The 16,578-nt window shown below is 41.3% G+C and overlaps 1 protein-coding gene across 4 annotated transcripts; it reads left to right on the top strand.

The window, feature by feature from the left end:
• The first annotated feature begins 889 nt into the window (after nucleotides 1–889).
• NAA20 (N-alpha-acetyltransferase 20, NatB catalytic subunit) lies at nucleotides 890–16,209 on the top strand. Of its 4 annotated transcripts, none has more exons than XM_041732563.1 (7): nucleotides 893–1,092; nucleotides 5,921–5,945; nucleotides 6,285–6,374; nucleotides 8,654–8,720; nucleotides 9,553–9,688; nucleotides 15,046–15,191; nucleotides 15,689–16,209. In XM_041732563.1, exons 1-7 carry the CDS (start codon nucleotides 902–904, stop codon nucleotides 15,772–15,774), a joined length of 741 nt encoding a protein of 246 aa, XP_041588497.1. In that variant the 5' UTR covers nucleotides 893–901; the 3' UTR covers nucleotides 15,775–16,209. The 4 variants fall into 4 exon arrangements, with proteins under 4 accessions (XP_041588498.1, XP_041588497.1, XP_041588499.1 ...); XM_041732566.1 differs by having other exon boundaries at nucleotides 954–1,092; nucleotides 6,275–6,374; XM_041732564.1 differs by lacking the exon at nucleotides 8,654–8,720 and having other exon boundaries at nucleotides 890–1,092; nucleotides 6,275–6,374.
• The last annotated feature ends 369 nt before the right edge of the window (nucleotides 16,210–16,578 follow it).

Below are 16,578 nucleotides of genomic sequence, written 5' to 3' on the forward strand. Positions count from 1 at the left end.
CAGTTAGATGTGAGGGCTTTGGAATTCATCTCTCTTCCTGAGGAGTTACGTGCAGAGGACCTCTGCAATGTGTCCCTCAAGACCACCTCAGTAATTGCTTAGCAAAGGGGTGAGGCGAAAGAACCTCCAAAGCAGGCAGGAGAGTTGTTGGCCTCTGGACCTGTGCTGTCCAATACGGTGGCAGCTGCTACCCATGGGGCTATTGAGGGCTAGAAAGGTGGCTAATGCCACTGAAGAATGGAATTTTTTAACTTCATTTGACTTTAACTGATTTACATTTAAATTTGAAGACTGAGGTTCCTTTCAGTTATTTGAAAGCTCAGTATGATTGGAACCATTTGAGTACGCAAATCTACTTTTTGACTCTACGTGTTATGTATACATTTGATGAAATCTAAAAACAGAAGAAATATTTCTGGTGACAAATCGCCTCCCGGATTGAAATATGCTGCAAATGTAAAATACACACCAGATTCAAAGACTTAGTAAATAAAAATTAAAAAAAAATCCAATAGTATTCTTTAATTGGTCACACGTAAAATGACAATATTTTTGATATGCATGTACTGTGACACGATTCATCTCCCCTGTGTCTTCATGTTTGCAAACGTGGTGGTACAAGATCTGAGGTCCCCTGCTGGGTGGCCCCGCCCCGCCGGGACAGGCCCCTCTGGACCAGGGTTCTCCCATCCTGGTCCACTGCCTTCCGCATTCATTGCAGACCAGCCCAGGGGTCCTGAGCCCCGCCTTTCTGCTGTGATTTCCCAGGAGATCACGCCACTTGCTTCCTCCAGTCACCCCCGCGGAGGGTTGAGGCTCTGAAGGGTAAGCACACGCCCACCCGCGCCGCGACTTTACAGGAAGAATCCTTCAGCTCCAGATACGGCCGTCAGAGGGCGCCATGCCTCTGCCCTGGTTGCCAAGCAACTCGTGTCCCGGAAGCAGTTCTCCGTCCCGCACCGCGGCGGCCGCGCGCAGGACCATTTCCGGCGGGACGGGCGCGGGGTCGCAGGGAGCCGACTTGGGCGGCGGCGGCGCGATGACCACGCTCCGGGCCTTCACGTGCGATGACCTCTTCCGCTTCAACAACATGTGAGTGCGGCACCCAGGGCCAGTGCTGGTGGCCGCGTCCCCTCTCCTGGGCCGGGGCCCGCGGAGCCGCCGCCGGCCGTCCCCGGCACGTCCCCGGCACGTCCCCGGGGCGGCGGGGCCGGAGCCCGGCGGGGGGCGGGCCCGCCTGGCTGCAGCTTCCTTCCGCGGCGCGGCGTGCGCGTTGGGCGGGGGCAGCGCGCGGTGGCCCGCGGCGGCGCGCCGGGGGGCGGGGCGGAGCAGGGGACCGAGCCGGGAGCGGGGCCGGCGGGAGCCCCCCGTGGCTCTGTCGCCTGCGGCCGGGTCCGGGCGGGCGTCGGCGGCCGCTGCAAGGTCAGCATCCAGGTGTTCGCTGAGCACCAGGACGTGGCGCAGCCACCTGCGGACGGCCCGTTATATCGCAGTAAAGCCCGGGACGCGGCCCCGCCCGCCCCCTTCCTGTTTCTGCGCGGAGGGTTCTGCCTCGTCGCTGGGGCCGCGCGTCCGGCCGGAGGCGAAGGGGCGTGCGCTGCTGCAGGCACGCCCTGTGCACTCCCCAGTGAGGGCAGGACTTGCGATGTGCAGGTACCAGTTTTGTTTTGTTTTTTTGTTTGTTTTTTTTAAGAAAACAGTTTATTAAGGAAGTTTCTGAACATTAAAAAAAGTTGACAGAATTTTACCCGTAACACCCGAATAGACACGCCGCCTGGGTTCTACAGTTAACATTTTGTTATGCTGACTTCATCACATATCGGTCCGTCCATCAAGCAAATATCCGTCCATCCATCCATCGCATATCTGTCGGTCCGTCCACCCACCAGTCCAAAGTCCACTTTAAGGACGGCGGGGCAATGTGTGAAAACTGAGGATCAGGGATCCCTGGGTGGCGCAGCGGTTTAGCGCCTGCCTTTGGCCCAGGGCGCGATCCTGGAGACCCGGGATGGAATCCCACGTCGGGCTCCCGGTGCATGGAGCCTGCTTCTCCCTCTGCCTGTGTCTCTGCCCCTCTCTCTCTCTCTCTCTGTGACTATCATAAATAAATAAACAAATTAAAAAAAAAAACTGAGGATCAAGTGGTTAGGACTCAAGTTTTAGGAGGACGGGAAGAACTTGAGAGGAGATGGCTCTTATCCCCTTTCAGAGGGGATAAGCTTTGAAGGATGGATAAAATGTTGACAGTGATGAGGAAGTTCTGGAGAAGGAAGCAGGGGTGAAAGTGAAAGGTTGCATTTTGGGCAGACAAATGCGACGGAGCCACGGGTTTCTCTCACTGAGCCATCCGGGGAACTGGTGAGGCTGGACTTTTACTCGGTTGTTGGAGGATTCAGACTTGCCTGTTGGGAAGGATTTTCTAATGGGCCTCTTTCAGTCAAAGCAGTGTAACTTGTGGTGCCCCCCCATGGGTACTGGCACATTTAATCCTCACAGTTCTCTGAAGTAGGTGCTCTCATTATCCCCATTTTTTGTATGAGTAAACTAAGGTAATGAGAGCTCAAGAGCATTGCCCCAGGCGTCTGAGCTCCATGGTGGGAGTGAATGAAGCAAGGAAGCTAATCCAAGGAGATTGGCCCTACAAAAGTGTTGGTTCTTTAAGACTGGTCCCTAACCACCTGGAGACACTTTGGAAATGCATATTCTCAGCTGTTTAAGGACCAGGGCTCTGGAGCTTAAGCTCCTCACAGTTATATGAATGTGAGAAGATTACAGGAGTTTTACCAGACAGGTAAGCCATTTAGGATGTCTTGGTAGGAGCCCGGAGATGATGACTTGACAAAGGTTTGGGTTTGAGAGGTTTGTCCCTGGGAAGGGACAGTGTGCCTTGGAGCTTTAAGAGTAGACAGGGCAAACCCTTAGTTTAGTTTAGTTTTGTTTTTTTAGAGAGCAAGCTCGCACCATCCCTGCAAGTGGCCAAGGGGAGGGGTGGAGCCCTCATAATCCCAAGATCATGACCTGAGCCAAAATCAAGAGTCAGGCTCTTAAACCGATTGAGCTACCCAGGCACCTGCAAAACGTTGTTTTAGCTGAAGATCTAGGAAGGCTCAACACTTATATGAAAATGAACAGTGTAGAAGAAAATAAGCAGGAATATAATAAAACCTTAGATTTCAAAGAATTGTCTAACTTCTTAAGGCCTCTTCAGAATATGCCTTTGGGAACTCTTCTTCCTTCCCATTTCCTCCCACTCCTCACTTTGGTTAGGGTACTTTCATAGAGAATTCTGGGAATTACTGGATAAGAAGTGATTGCAGTAGGAAGTGAAGATGCAATAGATCCAAATAATTATGTATTTTACTTTTGGAAAAACATTTGCATGCCTACTGTGCTCAGTGCTGGAGACTCAGCAGGGAACAAAACAAAAAATGTTTTCTTTATGGAATTTACATTTTAGAGTGGAAAAAAATAAGGAAGTACAACATATAGAACTTAGTGTTCAGTACAAAGAAAAACATGAAAACAGGGAAGGGAGGGATGCCTGGGTGGCTCAGTGGTAGAGCCTCCGCCTTCAGCTCAGGGCATGATCCCTGGGTCCTGGGATCAAGTCTTGCATCAGGCTCCCTGCAGGGAGCCTGCTGCTCCCTCTTCCTGTGTTTCTGCCTCTCACGAATAAATATATAAAATCTTAAAAAAAAAAAAAAAAACCCACAGGAAAAGGAAATAGGAAGTGAATAGGGATTCAGCTTTAGGTAGGATGTTTAGGAAGAAAGACCGAGGGCAGAGAGGGGGTGAGTCCTGTGGATATTGGGAGAACTTCCAGGCAGAGAGGGTAGTAAGGGCACCAGGTAACTCTTCGTGAGGGGAGGCGCAGCGAGTGTGGGTGGAGTAGTGAGAGGGTGGGAGTGTTGAGGAGATGAGGCAGTCAGTGGCTAGATCTTGGAGAGGCCCTCCTAGGAGTTGGGCTTCTCTGCTAGGTGCATTGAGACACCCAGGTGGAGAAGTCAGGTAGGTATCTGGGCTGAAGATTGCAATTTGGGGGGCCACACTATACAGATGGTATTAATAAAACCAGGAGGTAGAGGTGATGCCAGTGGTGTAGTGAGTGTGGATAGGAAAAAAGAAGTTCCGGGACGCTGCCCCAGGGCATCCGGTGTTGAAGGAGACCTAATGGCCCACTCTGGTGGGAGGAAAAGCTGATGGTAGGGCTTGGAAGCTGAGTGGGGAGAGCATTTCAGGTGGAGGGAGTGGGGAGCCATGTCAGGAGCGGCTTGCTGATGGCTAAGTGTACAGCATGTCTGCGCAACTACCTCCGGAGGAAAGAGAATTGCGGGAGCAGGGGTCCTGGGCATGTGTGCACACAAGCAGGCGGTGGAGCAGGAGGCAGGAGAGGGAGAAGCAGAGAGCCTGACGTGGGGCTCCATCCCAGGACCCTGGGATTGTGACCTGACCTGAAGGCAGACACTTAACAGACTAAACCACCCAGGTGCCGCAAAGCAATGCTTTTCTAGTTGCTAAATTGTGTTTTTGAAAGTAGAGTGACTTTTTGTTTTTAAGTTATTCATATTAACATGTAATTGATTTATTATTTTATTTCTTTTTTTTAATTAATTATTTATTTATGATAGTCACACACAGAGAGAGAGAGAGAGAGAGAGAGAGAGGCAGAGACATAGGCAGAGGGAGAAGCAGGCTCCATGCACCTGGAGCCCGACGTGGGATTCGATCCCGGGTCTCCAGGATCGCGCCCTGGGCCGAAGGCAGGTGCCAAACCGCTGTGCCACCCAGGGATCCCTTGATTTATTATTTTGAAATGTATATTTAAAATTAAATATCAGTAGATATGACACACATAAACAAGTTTTTTGGGGTCCTCAATAATTTTTGAGCGTAAAGGGGTTCTGGAACCCAAAAGTTGGAGAACTACTGGCCTAGAGAAGTGCCTTGGTAAGGATCCCAGAGAAGAATTTGCATATATAAGAGGAAGATTTGCAGGTGGCTGGTTTTGATCCTGGCAAAATAGCGGTTCCATTAATTGAATAGGAAAGTAAGGGGCAGAGCTCTCTGCAGACAGCTAGAGAGGTTCATTTTAAGAATTGCTGATTCAGGAGTGTTGTGATCAGATATGCTGGTGAGACAGGTGCTGAGCAGCCCCAGAGCCAGGTCAAAGAGTTTTCCTCCAGAAGTTAAGGGATGGAGTGGTGGGGAAGAGGAGGTGAGAATGTAGAAGTGTGTGGAGCAGACTTACTCAAATGGTGAGGGCCCACACTGAGCAGGTGAAGGCCCAGAGATGGGTGGGAAGGGCTGCTGTCAGACACTGCAGGGAGCTAGTTTTACTTTCTGTGAGTTAGATGCCTGGTTGGGCCCCAGTTCCATTAATGATTTCTAAATGATGCCATTTAGAAAATGGAAGGTTTTGATGCAGACGCACTAACTACTTAACTATAAAGTAATTTGTAAGGAAGAGTTAAATGAAAGTGTATAGTATCTTTTTAGTGGCTGTGATGACCCGGTTTAGCCATTTGGTAGCTGATGCCATCTTCCTTAGCCCTAAAGTTGGTTTTATTTTTATTTTATTTATTTTTTATTTATTTATGATAGTCACACAGAGAGAGAGAGAGAGAGAGAGAGAGAGAGAGAGAGAGAGAGAGAGAGAGGCAGAGACACAGGCAGAGGGAGAAGCAGGCTCCATGCACCGGGAGCCTGACATGGGATTCGATCCCGGGTCTCCAGAATCGCGTCCCAGGCCAAAGGCAGGCGCCAAACCGCTGCGCCACCCAGGGATCCCTTCTAAAGTTGGTTTTAAAGTTGTGGATGTAGCATGTTTTGTTATCTTTGTGCATATTTTTGGTTTTAGTGGCTTATTTAAACTGGTTTTGTCAACACTGCTTACTATTGACATTTCTTTTCTTTCTTTTAGTAACTTGGATCCACTTACAGAAACTGTATCCTTTAAAAAAAAAAAGTTAAAGGCTAAGAGTAAGGAAAATGGAGAAACTAAGGAAAAAATAGACTTAAAACTTACAGGCCAAGAAACATAAGCAACATTGAAAGCAATGTAAAAAAACAAACTAGGAATAAGAGCTGTCTTACATCTGCCTGACCAGGTGGTAACAGAATGACGTCATAAATGTACCTTGCAATAGGTAGTAAGTATGGCTCCGTGTAACAGAATGCAGCAACATCAGCTGACTGGAGCCCAGCGGGTGATGGGCAGTCTGTGGTAGTTTCATGTAGTCGTCGGCGACCTGGCTGTGCACTTTAACCACTTTATCACTCCCAAGGTGGCCTTGGCTGCTTTCCTGTCCCAGATAGCTGCCAGAGCAAAGAGCATCAAGTCCATGTTCCTGGCAGGAGGATCAACAGAGGGGAAGGTAAGAATGACCTTCCCCTTCAGGGGTACCTTTAGGAAGTACCACACAGGCCCTCTGTATCCCAATGACCAACATCTGCTTCATGCCACACTCACCTAGCTATAAGTTTAGGAATGAGCTCAGCTTTAAATTAGGGCTTGCTACTTAAAGTTAAGAAAGGATTTGGGGATAATAATTAGCCATATCTATCATGTTCCCCAATAAAAAATGGACAAAGATATGTGAAGTTGGATGCTCTGGGTTCTGTTGCACTAATAGACAACTCCACATTCTCAGTGGCTTAAAACAAAGTTGGCTTTCTAGCTTATATTCCATGTCCATTGCAAGGTAGGAGTGTAATATTAACTGATAATCTAACAAAAGAGGGCATATAAGAAGCTAATGAAATTAAGAGTTCAGTCTCACCAGTCAAGAGACGTGGATTAAAACCAAAATGAGATGCCATGCTTTACCTTTCAGATTATCAAGGATTTAAAAAAATGATAAAACTCATGCTGATAAGGGTAAGAGAAGCATCCTCATAAATTGCTAGTGACAGTATAAATTGCTAGTCTTTCTAGAAGGCACTTTGACAGTGTAATACATAGTAAGAACTGCATTTCCTACAAACTGAAAGTAATAGTAGAGTCAGTTAGATGTGGGATCAGCAAACTAAAGTACATGGGCCAAATTTGGTCTGCTGCCTATTTTTATTTTTGTAAATAGTTTTATATTTTGTAAATAGGCACAGCCATGCTAAATAATTTACATATTGTCTGTAGCTTTGTCCATGGCTTTCATAGTTAGAGTAGTTGGAGCAGAGAGCATAAGATCCATCTAGCCTTGAATATTTACTATCTGTCTCTTGATAGGATATGTTTGTTAACCTCCAAGTTAATCATTATAAAAACATTTATTGCAGAATTATCAAAAATTTGGAATAGCATTCATACACAACAATAAGGAAATGTTAAATTATACTGTATTCGTGAGGAATTTTAAAAGATTTTCGAGAAACTGAAAATAACCCATATTGTTCACGCAATGGAGTATACTGTACGGTATTAAAAATAAACTTTAGGTGGAGGTAACAACAGGGTTATGTATCAGAAACAAAGCTGAGTGAAAAAGCAAAACACTGAAGTATTCCCTTTGTATTTCAAAAATGACCTTTTAAAGAGCCCTCCATGTTTAAAGAAAAGGTTTCTGAATGAGAGAAAAATTTACACTGTATAGTAAGGTAAAGAATTAGGATGCAAATCAACTTACATGGTGTGTATCTAGTTACACTTATAATTTACAGGAAAAGTCCCATAATCCAAGTGGGGCCATATTTGAAAGTAACCTACCAGGTCTTCGTGGTTACTGAGCCAGAGGAGAGGTGGTTATGGTGTGTGCAGTGGCTGAATGACAAGAAGACTGGCTGGCCTGCCATGTTAAGGGTTATGTTGGAAGAGTGCTCAAAATAGTGGCTGTCTTTCAGATGAGAGTGTGAAGATTTACTAGTGAACAGATTTTCCAGGAGCTTTAAAAAAAATTGTGATTGGTGGTGGCCCCTCATGGACTTGCATCAGCCGGCTTACAGAAGGAATAGAGGAATGAGCACATGGCAGTAAGGACACTGGGGCTGAGGAGTTACTAAGGAGCAGATTGTTCAGGCTGTCACTCTTAAGTCACCTTTTATTTGTAGTACCAGATATGGAGAATTTGAGTCAGCACAGGGGAGATACTCAGTAATTGTTGACTCTGGAAGTAATTAACTTCTAAAGTTATTTTCATAGTCACATGGCTGAAGCTAAAAGTAGGGTAGTCATTAATTTCGTAGTGCAATTACGGGTCAATGTACAAATGTACTGAGCATCTACTTTGTGCCAAGGGATAGAAGCACAGGGATAAGCACCAGGGTAGAATGAACAGTACATGACATATCCAAAAGGGAGAGCGCCAGTAAACAAGTGATAAGTGTTGTGCAGAGATTTAGATACAGTGTGATCAGTATGGATAGAGATGATAGAACTTCAGAGTCCTGGTTCTCTGCTTTGTTAGATGGTGTTGTCTGCACTATTTTTTGAAGTTACATATTCAGGCAATTTTGTTATAAATTATTAGTGCTAACCTAAATATTTAATGTACTGACTAAATATAGAAATCACACACACATGAAGAGCTGGGGATAAAGTAACAATATACTTTTTAAAGGAAACTTTCTTCACAATACTCCTTTTATGAAGAACTCTACTGTCCATTACTTTCCATACTCCTTAACAAGACTCTAGTATGGGATTCCTTTTTACTTACAGTACCTCGCCCACTGGCCAGAGTACTTCATTGTTGCGGAGGCACCTGGTGGAGAGTTAATGGGTTATAGTAAGTATACCACTAGAATTGTTTTGGGTAGGCAGTTGAGATTTTTTTTTTTTAATATTTTATTTTATTTATTCAAAGAGACAGAGAGAGAGAGAGAGAGAGGCAGAGACACAGGCAGAGGGAGAAGCAGGCACCACACAGAGAGCCCGACGTGGGACTCGATCCCGGGTCTCCAGGATCACGCCCTGGGCTGCAGGCAGCGCTAAACTGTTGTGCCACCGGGGCTGCCTGGCAGTTGAGATTTTAACATAGGTTTCAACCAATTAAGTTGATTGCAGAAGTGGAAATACAATCATGATGCCTATAATTTTATTTCCTTTAACCATTAAATGGTTGCTGATGCTATGTTTTAGGCATTGTGCTCTAGGGCCCCAGGGGATACAGCAGTGAAGTAGACAGATAATGGTTTTAGGATTCTTGGAGCTTTCATTCTGTGTTTATGTTACATTTTCTACATGGTTTATTTGGTACATAATGCAGGGATTGTAGCATCTTCACTGATTAGTAGCATTACTTAATGAAAATTTGAGCTGTGGATTATCTCAGTTTTGTGTATACATACCGACATAAAATGCAGATATTTAAAACATACATAATCTGGTTCTGTGTTAAAAATCAGTTGTGTTTTTAGTGTATCATTCTTTTTTTTAAAAGAAACCTTTCTCTAAGTGAGATTCAAATAAGAGCACTAATAACTGCTAAGTAGATGACTTTGTTCCTTAAAAATTAAAACTTTGTCATTAGTTTCCTTTCTAATAAAAATGTAACCAATAGTCTATATTCATGTATAAATCCATGTGTTTAATTACTGAGTGTAATCTTTTGTTGGCAGTTATGGGTAAAGCGGAAGGCTCAGTAGCTCGGGAAGAATGGCATGGGCACGTCACAGCTCTCTCTGTCGCCCCAGAATTTCGACGCCTTGGTTTGGCTGCTAAACTTATGGAGTTATTAGAGGAGATTTCAGAAAGGTGGGATACTGCTTTTCAAGTATGAACCCTAACTATTTGATATTTCTCATAGTGAAAATTTTAAGATTTTTTTCCTGTTCAGGCTGAATATTGTACTTTATTGTTTACAGGATTTCATTTTCTACAGTATTCACATATTCATAGTAGTAGTATTGTCTCTATCTTGCCACTGAGGAATATTCAGGCAAAATGGGTGACCTGCCATGGGCTTATATCTTGGGTAAGAGGTGCAATAAAAAACTAGCCCTTAAGGTTTCCTTTAGTGTTCTTGACCCTGTGGCAGATGTTCCCAAATTTTCTGTTAACATCACTCCTGGCTTCTCAGTGATTTTCTTTTTTTCATAGTGTCCCTAAGGCAAAAAAAAAAAAAAAAATCCCTCAGTTTAGATTTAAGCTGTTATGACCTGTTTAGTATTTGTGACCTAACAACCTAGTAGCTGTTTAGGAAAAAAATAAACACATTGAAAGAAAAAATATTTTTATTTCATTGTTAAATAACTGTGTTTACCTACTAATGAGATGTGTGTGCCTTTTTGGGCATTACATGACCGCTCAACCTTGGAAACAGATTGGACACAACCACCTGCATTCTTGTTTCATATTGACTTTCTTGTGGTATTGAGTTTTAATCATGGGACCTGCCAAAACTTGGCTTCATAAAAGATACTCTGTCATCAAAAGGAATGTAACACCATGTAATGCTGCATTTGTGAATTATATCAAACTGGTATTTTGCCAGTGTCTGACATGTACGGTTTGTGTTTTCCCCAAACGTTTGAAATATCCTATAGCACCTCTAAGAGTTTGGGCCACCTTGGAGCACTCTGGAGCACAGTTTGGGAAGTACCAGCATTAGGGCTTTAGAAAAAAAAAAGACCTGTTGTGTATGTCAAACACCCTCATTATTAATGTGAGATAAAAGTAATATAATTAAGGGATGCCTGGGTGGCTTAGCGGTTAAGTGTCTGCTTTTGGCTTGGGGTGTGATCCTGGAGTCCCGGGATTGAATCCCACATCGGGCTCCCTGCTGCATGGAGCCGGCTTCTCCCTCTGCCTGTGTCTCTGCCTCTCTCTCTTTCTGTGTCTCTCATGAGTAAATAAATAAAATCTTAAAAAAAATATATATATATATATAATTAAAAGACTCCTGCCAGCTCCCATTCTAAGAGATTAAGAGATGTGTATATAAGTTTAATCAGTTGTCAAGCTGCCACTTATTTTTTTTCTCTACTCTTAAATGCCTAGAAGTATATAGGAAAGGGAGTATTTGCTGAGAAGGGCTCTTGAGGCTTTCCACTTAATGGATTTAAAAAGGTAAGTTTTAAAGAAGTAACCATGGCCTGAAAATGCTCTGGGCCAAGTTGGGGGCAAGACAAACTTGAGCTTATTCAGGGAAGAGAGAAACTTGTATTAGCTGTAAAAGAAATCTCTTCTGGTCTTTGAAAAGTTTTAGTTTGTTAATGGCATTATCTTGTTGAAAAAAGGTGTTTGGCATTATTATATAGTGGACAGGGAGTTAAAAAATGGGTTCTAGTTAGCTGTCACCCTAGACATACGATTTAATGTACTTATAGATTATCTTACAGTAGAAAAGCTCTAAGCTGCCTTCCTTTTCAGTTTCTAAGTCTTCCTTACTTTGGAATTGTTGCTAAGATTTGTGTATGTGTACATATATATATACCTATCTACATACATACATGTATTTTTAACCGTGTATACATTTAAAAACCAAGAGAGAAAAAGGAAATTAAAGTGGTAAAACAAGGCTGAAACGAGATGTTAGCTATGAATCCAAATATAATCGGTAAATACAACACTAAATGAAAATGAACTAATTACTCCAGTTAAAGACTTGAAGACATTCTGCTAAGTGAAGCCATTCACAGAAAGACAAATAATGTGTGATTCCAGTTATACAAGATAGCTAAAACAGATAAATGTAAGAGTAGAATGGTGGTAGCCAGAAACTGGGGAGAGGGGGAAATAAGTTACTAACCAGCGGGTATAAAGTTTCATTTAAACAGAATAAATAAGCCTATTTATTCTTAAATCAGTCTCTTGTACAACACTTACTTGTAGTAAACAATAGCATACATTTAAAATTTATTAAGAGGGAAAACTTCATGTTAAAGTGTTCTACAACAGTAAAATAAAGACAAAGACGGTCAGAACTATATTCCATTTGCATGAAGTATATGTGAAGATTAAAGACAAAGATTGAAATAAATTCTTAAAATTATCATGCAAATTATAACCAAAAGACCGTTGATACGCTTAACATAGTCGTATTATAGTTCAGTAATTATCAGAGTAAAAAAGGGTCATTGCTTATAGGTAAGAAGATACAGTGCCATTAGAAGGTGTAATAATTACAAATTTTATGTACACAGTGACATAAATTCAAAGTAAAAATGCAAAAATTGATAATACGAGAAATAAGCAAATTGTTATTAATGGGAGAGTTGAACATGCTTCTTTCTAATTGATAGAACAATTAGACAAACTGATTAAAGGCAAAGAATAAGGGTGAGTGCTTTTTCTGGGGCAGATAAATATTTAGGCTTTAGAGACCAGCTCATGTCTCTAGTGTGTGTTTGTATATGTGTATGTGTGTATATGAAACACCCCTTCAACATTTTAAAAACTGTTCTTAGCTTGAGAGCAGTATAAAAATAGATTGCGAGCAGACCCATTTCCTTAACAGATTACAATTAGTTGGCAAAAATCTAGAAAGCTATGGCTTCTCTAGCAAATTGTACCAACTATTCTAAGTAGTAATGACTATAAGTTCACTTTTACACACACAAAAAAATTCTTCAACATTTTTTAAGGCTAGAATAACATACATATATAAGAAAACTCAAGCAATATGAGAATGAAAATCTGAAGAAGATCTATCAGTCTATAGATGCAAAAGTCTTAGCATCTAAAATCTTAGCAAAATGGATTAGTGTATCACGGGAAGAAAAGTTTTAACATAGAAAAATCTTTTAAGTGTTTTCCACCATATTAACAGGTTAAAGGAGAACATGTTATCTCAGTATGTATGCAAAATGCTTTGATAAAATCCTATTGGTTAAAAACTTTTAGCAATGTAGGAAATAAAAGGGGAGAACTTCCTTAATCTAAAAAAACAAAACAAAACAAAAAAAACTCTATCTACCCAAAACCTGTAGTAAATATTAGCAGTGATGCATTGAATGCTTTCTCTTTGAAGAAAGGGATGAGATAAGGATGCCTACATTCAGCCCCTCTTTGGTAATTTACTGGAAATCCTAGACAATACAGCAAGAAAAATCAAAGATACGAGGACTGAGAAGAAACAAAGCTCTTATTTTATACACATAAGATTGTACAAACAAAACCACAAGAAGCTACAAATAAATGTTTAAAAGCTAAAAAGAGTTGTTGGATAGTATAAATTAAATTTCATTTCTATACAAACAGTAAAATTTAGGAAAAGAGGCCAGTTTACAAAGGCATCAAAATACATTAAGCCCTTTGAGAAATATCTGACTTCTCTGTGTAAGACTTCTCTAAAGTCTTTCCTGAGATACAGAAAAAAGGACCTATCTTAGCAGACAGAGAATTACCTCAGTGGCATGGAAAGCTAAACTGGTATTTGATCCATGGAGCCAGTGTAATTGTAATAAAAATCTCAAGTCTTTTTTGTGAAACTTGTTAAATTGATTCTGAAACTTACGGGGGGGGGGGGGGGGAGAGAAACTTACAGGGGAATGGAAGGAAGTAAGATTGTCTGAACAACAACAAAGTGGGTGGGTTTGCCCCTCCAGATATCAAGCTGTAATGAGTAAGCTCTGTATCAGTGCTGGAGTACTTGCCTAGACCAGTGGAAGAGAACTGAGGAACAGATGCAAGGATACATGGATTTTGACATACCTCAGAGGAGGCAACTGCAGAGCGGCAGTGAAGGGATATGCTTTTCAGTAAAGATGGTGGCACAACTGGATAGCCACATGGGAAAAAATGACCCAGACTATTACCTTGTACACAAATCCGTTCCAGATTAAAAACCTAGATATGAAAAGCAAAACTCAAAAGCTCTTTTAAGGTAAAATAGAGTATATCCAGGACCTCAGGGTAGAAAAGAATTTAAGCTACTAAAAGTCTGTAAGGGACAGGCTCGTATGCAAATTCATTGAAGTAACACTGTTCATCAAATGATATTAAGTCAGCCCACAAACTGAGAATAGATTTACAACAATCCTTTACACAATGTCAACAATCCAGAATACAGAGAACCACAGATGGGGAGAGGAAAAAAAAAAAGTGTGAAAGACCGACTAATAAGGACTGAAAAAGAAAAACCTAAACGGCCTACAAAACTATATTTAGCCTCATTAATTGACATGAGAAATGTCAATTAAAATGACTCTGAGATACTTAACGAGATTTAAAAAAATAGTCTGATGTACCAAGCCTTGGCACTCTGGGAATGGAGTCTTACCCTCCTCTGGGAGTGTAAGCTGACTGGAAAATGGGTATTACCTAAAAAACCTGAAGTTACCCCTATGAACCAATGATCACACTCCCAGCTGTAGACCTTAGATATTATACCATGAGACAATAAAAATATTCATAGCAGCATAGTTTATAATAGAAACCGGGAATGTTTATCTGTGGGACCATAGACAACTTGTATATCCATCCATACAATGGAGTGCTAAACAAAGGGAAGGTGAGTAAGATCTAGCACTCCAGGCTGACTTGCATATTACTGAGAAAGGCAAATCACCACAGGACATATAACACAGAAAGTTCATAAATAGGAAAAACTATACTAGCTGATGAACCTGCAACAAAAACCAAGGAGCCAATGAGAGTAAGAGTCAGGACTTGGAGACCTCTGGGTAAGGGGGATGACTGTCAATGACCAGAGACCCGAGGGCTTCAGAGCTGCCAGTGTCAGGCAGCCAGTGTCCTGTAGTTACACTTGGGCCATGGCTACATGGGTGCTTGCTACTGTTCAGAAACCTTTAATTTGTACATATGGGTGAAAATATTGTATCACTAGTTGTTAAAATGAGCATGTAATTTATTGTGATATAAAATATTCAGTAAATTTTTTTAAGAGGCAGAATTATGGTTTTAAATGTTTTTAAAAAGCTTATCTTTTAAGAAAAGTACAGGTTTTAAACTGTTAGTATGCCAACAGAAAATCATCTCTTTGTACTGCCATATATCCTCAGTAATAAAAATTGGTATGAGGTAATCATCTGCAAAGTCCTGTTACTAGCATTCTTTGAATAGTAGTCAAAGCCAACTAAAAACAAGTGTGTCTCACATTCTAACTCTCTTTTTTTCTTTTTCTTTCTTTTTTTTTTTTTTAATTAAAGAAAGGGTGGATTTTTTGTTGATCTCTTTGTAAGAGTATCTAACCAAGTTGCAGTGAACATGTACAAGCGGTTGGGCTACAGCGTATACAGGACAGTCATAGAGTACTACTCAGCCAGCAATGGGGAGCCCGACGAAGATGCCTATGGTGAGCTCCCTTCTGTGGCAGTATCCCCATAAAGAAGCCAAAACGTAAAAAAAAAAAAAAAAAAAAGAAAAAAAAAAGAAGCCAAAACGTTTACATTCATTCTACACACTGAAGTAGTCCTTTTAATACATTTAAAAGAACCATATTTGTTGGACTTAATATTTTAAATTTGAGCTATAATATTTAAGTCTCCTTTAACTTGTCTTTATGAACCTATTACGGATTAACTTACATTAACCAATGGTTAATTACTATCAGTTGTTTATGTTAACGCATGTTAATTTTACTAAGATTTTGTCAAAAGAACATTGATAGGAAGAGCTGAGTACTTGTGACTGGGAGTCTCTCTTAAAAACATGTCTCTGAGGACCTGGTAAACGTGGGGGTGGGACAAACCTCTTATGGGAACTATATATATAAATATATACACACATACACACTTTGATATAAGACATTTTGGTAGTTGGGTACTTATATTAAATTTTGCTTCCTAACAGATATGAGAAAAGCACTTTCCAGAGACACTGAGAAGAAATCCATCATACCTTTACCTCATCCTGTGAGGCCTGAAGACATTGAATAACCATGAGCAGTGGTTCTTAGGCTGATGCTCCAGATATTTTATGGACAGTATTATTTTCATTGGATGATCTTGGAGCTGTATTAGGAGAAAAGTAATTATTTAGGTCTTACAGACTTCAAGAAAATACAGGTTATAAACTTAAGTCTCATTGTTTCCAGTTAGCAATATCATACCTACTAAAGCCTTTCACTGTAATAAAATTCAATCAAAAAAGGCAGCTAGGTCAGATGGAAACATTCCACTATTTTGGTTCATAATATTCATTATGTGCTAGGGAAAAAAAACTTGCTCCAGTCTCCTCCTAAATTCTGTGCCTGAGAACCACTGCTGCATATGTATTTTTTATTTTGTATCAAACTGTTAATTGAAGCTTTAAAAGCATATATGAAATGTATAAATCTAAAATGTATAATAAAATGCACTGTTGACTTTGAATGTGTTCTGGAAGCTTGTTGGTCCTTTATAAAATTGGATCAGGATTGGGGCATCTGGGTGGCTCAATGGTTGAGCATCTGCCTTTGGCTCAGGTCATGATCCCAGGATCCTGGGGTGGAGTCCTACATTGGGCTCCCTGTGCTTCTGCCTCTGCCTGTGTCTCTGCCTCTCTCTCATGAATAAAATCTTTGGGAAAAAAATTGTTTTACTATTCCTTAAATTTTTTTTTTTCAAAATATAAAAAGATACTGAGATTTCTTTGAAGGAGAAAAAGGACCTAATTTCTACAGAAAGGCAATAAAACTAGGTCACGGGCTATGCTTGTATTTTCATGTATAGTTTTACTTGTAATACGTACCTGAAAATATC

The sequence above is a fragment of the Vulpes lagopus genome, chromosome 18 (genome assembly GCF_018345385.1).
Source record: "Vulpes lagopus strain Blue_001 chromosome 18, ASM1834538v1, whole genome shotgun sequence".
Lineage (NCBI taxonomy): Eukaryota > Metazoa > Chordata > Mammalia > Carnivora > Canidae > Vulpes > Vulpes lagopus.

Bases quoted from the DNA above. Each gene is read 5' to 3' on its own strand.
- NAA20 (XM_041732563.1), top strand. From the start codon at position 902: ATGCCTCTGCCCTGGTTGCCAAGCAACTCGTGTCCCGGAAGCAGTTCT. The intron at 1,093-5,920 runs GTGAGTGCGGCA...TCTTTCTTTTAG, and splicing joins CTCTTCCGCTTCAACAACAT to TAACTTGGATCCACTTACAG. The intron at 9,689-15,045 runs GTGGGATACTGC...TTTTAATTAAAG, and splicing joins TTAGAGGAGATTTCAGAAAG to AAAGGGTGGATTTTTTGTTG.